This window comes from Lotus japonicus, chromosome 1 (genome assembly GCF_012489685.1).
Source record: "Lotus japonicus ecotype B-129 chromosome 1, LjGifu_v1.2".
Classification (NCBI taxonomy): domain Eukaryota; kingdom Viridiplantae; phylum Streptophyta; class Magnoliopsida; order Fabales; family Fabaceae; genus Lotus; species Lotus japonicus.
This window is the reverse complement of record NC_080041.1, coordinates 117552123-117556727: the sequence shown is the minus strand read 5'-3', so window position 1 is coordinate 117556727 and position 4605 is coordinate 117552123. Positions and strand designations below refer to the sequence as shown.

General features: G+C 37.2%; 1 protein-coding gene across 3 annotated transcripts; it reads left to right on the top strand.

The window, feature by feature from the left end:
* Positions 1 to 311: 311 nt before the first annotated feature.
* LOC130729719 (squamosa promoter-binding-like protein 16) lies at positions 312 to 3304 on the top strand. 3 transcript variants are annotated; one of them, XM_057581554.1, is made up of 5 exons: positions 312 to 470; positions 562 to 651; positions 1120 to 1522; positions 1645 to 1781; positions 2339 to 3304. In XM_057581554.1, the coding sequence occupies exons 3-5, from the start codon at positions 1140 to 1142 to the stop codon at positions 2944 to 2946; spliced, it is 1128 nt and encodes a 375-aa protein (XP_057437537.1). In that variant the 5' UTR covers positions 312 to 470; positions 562 to 651; positions 1120 to 1139; the 3' UTR covers positions 2947 to 3304. The 3 variants fall into 3 exon arrangements, with proteins under 3 accessions (XP_057437537.1, XP_057437536.1, XP_057437535.1); XM_057581553.1 differs by lacking the exon at positions 312 to 470 and having other exon boundaries at positions 487 to 651; XM_057581552.1 differs by lacking the exons at positions 312 to 470; positions 562 to 651 and having other exon boundaries at positions 693 to 1522.
* Positions 3305 to 4605: the final 1301 nt, after the last annotated feature.

Below are 4605 nucleotides of genomic sequence, written 5' to 3'. Positions count from 1 at the left end.
TTTTCTTTGTCGTAGTACTTTTTCATTCATTACTATTGTTTATTGTCTGGAAAGTTGCAGGTACAGTCTAAAGCTGTGGTCACTTTCTCCCTTCTCTACCATGTCCAATTGGCCACTACCACTATTTATTCTAGCCGATTTCGATATTTAACTATTTTTTTAAGCCACAAGTATTTTAAACCACAAGTATGTTTTACCATGACAATAGTGTTCGAGTCGGATATGATCATTTCGAACTGCAAAGCTCGGCAGCTTGCATAGTAAGTATTTAACACAACTACATTCATAAATTCGAACTTGAAGATGAGATCTCTACTTAGGATAAAGCAACCTATGTGTGTGTAAAGATTGAACCCAAAAAAATAAAAACAATGCCAAAGGAGAGAGACTGATTTACCAGAAAGAGAACAACTGACCAAAAAAAGAAAGCAACAGATCTCACTGTTTCCATCATTTTTTGTTGAGTAAAGGTAATGGGTTCCTATTGATCCAGCTTCTAACTCATGCTGGTGACCTACTTTTTCACTCTAACAAGTTCTTTCTCTTCATCTACTCCTTCAGATAGAAACATCAAACATTGGTCCTCTCCTCCTGCTTCTCTGCCCATTCTCTTGGAGGCTCATCTTCTTCAGCTATGAGAATCTAGGAGATGTAAGTTTTACAAAACTGTGTGTGTTAGGTGAAGTTGGTATCTTAAAAATAATTTGTCAATCAAAAACCTTCTGCTATTTTTATTCTATTACAGAAAGCAACAAAATTCCTGAATTGACATTAATTTATTTTCAACACCCATGGGTGCCTAGTGGCTTTAGGTTGAGGTGACATTCAATTTGGGTGTTTCAGTATATCTTTCAATATCCTTATGCTTTATTTTTTCTTTGTTCATTCTTTATGATTATTTTCCTTTATATTTTATTCATGATGGCTGTCATGGATTCAATTTAAAATTTTGAGAACTGGGTATTTATTCCCTTGACTTCCCCTGAAAAACCCAATTCACATTTTGGGGTTTTATTGTTTGATTGATCCTTTGATCCTATTTTGGGGGTTCTCAAGTCAAAGTCTTCAACTTGTGGTGAGTTCTGAATCTTCTGATTGATGTGTGAGTGTTTTACACAGTGTGGGAGTAATTAGAGGGCATGGATTGGGACTGGAAAGAGTTTGCTTGGGATCCATCTGGGTTGGAGCTAGCTATTGGTGGCTTGGAAGGGCAAAAGAATGAAGAAGCTACAGTGGATTTGAGGCTTGGTGAGGGTTCTGATTCAGTGGAAAAATCAGCCCCAGATACACCAAAGGATCCAGAAGAATCAAAAGCTATGTCATCATCACCTTCTGGATCATCAAAACGATCCCGTCTGCATAATGGATCGCTGAATATGGCTTGCTCGGTTGATGGATGCACTTCTGACCTCAGTGATTGCAGAGAGTATCATCGGCGCCACAGGGTCTGCGAAAAGCATTCCAAAACCCCTGTTGTGTTGGTAGGGGGGAAGCAGCAGCGGTTCTGCCAGCAATGCAGCAGGTATGGATTGAAGTTGCTTATGTGGGTGTTGGAAGTTTGAGGTTGGGAATTTCTTCAATTCAATTGTTTTATAAGTGTTTTGAGGTTGTTTTGTAACATGGGCTGGTGCCGAATTGTTGTAGGTTTCACTCACTCGGGGAGTTTGATGATGTTAAAAGGAGTTGCAGGAAACGTCTTGATGGACATAACAGACGTAGGAGGAAGCCACCGCCCCCATCTCTTTTCATGGCTGCTGAGAAATTCATGTACAATTACAAAGGTTTGTGTGTGGCATCTCTAGATTCTATGAATTTTTTCTGTTGATGTTCAATCTTAATTTTGCATAGAGTTGAAAGAGGGAACCTGGAAGAAGATATGATTGAATTAATATTACAGAATCAACTCCCCACTCCAGATAGAAAGAAACTAGAAATTAAAGTCCCCTCTTTTCAGTTGGTTTGTGTTAGAATTAGAAGTTAGAACCATGCTATAAGTCCTTTCAAATTTTCACAGTGAACTGAATTCTATGCTATGATTAAAATTAGCCTAAGCTGTTTGGTTAAGTTTCATGATAGAGGATGTGAATATGTGATTATCGATCAAAATCCTCTCATGTGGAGACTTCCTCATGTTGAAATTTTGTGTCTGTCTTGAGTTTTAGTACAAGAAAATTCATGTAGGAATATGAAATTCCAGTCATGGTTCGCCTGGAGTCCAATTGTGAGTTAATTATATGCTCTTGATTACTGCTAGCATCTACCTTTCCTCGTCATTATTGCTTGTTTTTCACTTGTTTAATTAGTACTTTTGTCTCTGTCTTGCCTTTCTGCAACTTAGGACCAAGAATCCTGCACTTTGGTAGCCCTCAGGCATATGCAAACACCATAATGAGAAACATGTGGCCTACCCCTACCAAAACGGAAGCTGAATCTGGTTATGATCATCACCGGCTTCTGTATCGAATCGACAAGCACAGACAGGATAAGGGACATCCTGATCTTTGGCAAGAAAATGTCCCAAAAGCTGGAATTGGTAGTGAAGCAATGCATGGAACTACCATCTCTCAGCCTAACCTTGGTGCTCCCAATATTGCCCCATCTGCAAGTGGAAAGGGCAATAGGAAGCTCTCTTCAGACGGCAAACCTGGATCTTTCGACTCAGGTTGTGCTCTCTATCTTCTGTCAACACTTCAATCACAAAGTCCAGAGTTGAGTTTGGTGCAGTCCAGCATCACCTGTCCAGCGCAGTCTCCTTCAGGATCTTTGGATTTCGGCGCCGTGAACGAGTACTCGGGCTTGGGTAAGGCGAAAGATAAGCCTCCTGGTCCAGTATTTGTTCTGGATGCAAACACAACCAACCTTCATTGCAATGGAATGCTGCAAACGGGGCCTGATGGATTGGTGGAAAATGAGGACTCACTCACCCTTCCTTTTGTCTGGGAGTAGGTTGTGAGTGGAGTTGTGTCTTTGGTAAATTTATGGAGTTGTTGGTCTTCAAAATAGAATCTTGTACTCCAATAATTAAGCTTAGACTTGTTGAAGCTTTCAGGGGTCGTTGTTCCCTTCAACTCTAATTTATAGCTATGTTTGGGTCAACTTATCTTTCTCGGGATCAAATCTAGCACTCAAAAGCTACTCATGGAAGCTTCTCTCAGACTTGATTTTAGCTCTAAAATCATCTGTAGAAGGATTTCAAAATATGCTAATAGAAGCATAATTGATTTTGTGATGCGTTTGGATCAGCGTTGTCAAAATCAATTTTGAATTGAATTTTTTGGTGAATGGGAGACTTTTTTGAATTGAATTGATTATGGCAAAGTGAATTGAAGTGGAAGTATATAATTTATATTTGATATGTTTATGGGAAAAGTGATTTCTATATAGTAATGATCTGAAATCCGGTTATGAAATTTCAAATTAGATTATGTCTACTGCAAAAGCTACTTTCTTTAGCTTCACTGCAGAATTGATTTTGAAGCTAGTCGATTGTCAAACATCTACATAATGACATAAAATCAATTTTGGTCAATGAGAATTCTTTTCACTCCCAAACTTAAAACCAAACACACCTTGCTGCAGAGTATGTGATGGATTATCTGTTATCAACTATGTTCTCTCAGTTGTAATGAAATCATTTTGAACAGTTTTGACAGTTAGTTTCTTAGATGAAAGATCCTTCGTTTTATTGAGATTTTGGTGATGCGTGAAATAAATAAATAAATAAAAAGCCATGATTGATTATTCTACCTAACAACTTGATAAGAATTGATATTTAGTGTCGTGTCATTTAGCCATAACTCAATAAACTAGTACAGTGACAAACAGATGGGTTTCTAACTTTCTATCTTTAGAAATGTGTTAGTTTAAGTTGATCTAATAATTAGTGTTTGACTTTAGCAGTATGGTCACTTACCTAAATTCAATGTATTGGACCACTAACAAGACATTTTTTAGAGTTAATTAAAATGTTACAATATGCTTGAAAAAGCAGTGATTTCCAATGAGAGAATGAAATCCTAATCTGGCATCAACACTTGGATATTAGTGATATATGATGTAATCTGCACAATTAAAGAGTAGGGTTAGCGCGATTTTTGGAGTGTTAGGATCCACAATTAACCTTTCAAGATTATTTTTATGGTCATAAAAGTTACTCTTAGTAGGCTCTCAAAATTATCGTGTTTCGATCATCTTTTCTTTTCTTAGAATTAATATTTGATTCAAGAAGCTTATTCTTATAATTAATTCTGATTTTAAAATTAAAGGATTTACAAAGATGAACCGCATCTTTCCAAATTATGAAGAGAAAAGTTTGATGCACCGACGGTGTAAAGTTTTTTTACACCGTCAACCAATTAGATTTCAAGGATGTGCCACGTCAATTAATGAAATTAAATAAAATGAGATATTTTCTCACATTCTTGAAATCTGATTGGTTGACGGTGTAAAAAAACTTTACACCGTCGGTGCATAGAAATTAAACTCAATTATGAATACCTACCGAGTTAGTAAATATAGGCTTTCACTTTCCCCACCAGAAGCCACAAGAGGGAATAAGGGATGTTGTTTAGTGTTGGGTGGAATGAAAGGTGGCAAATGATGTCT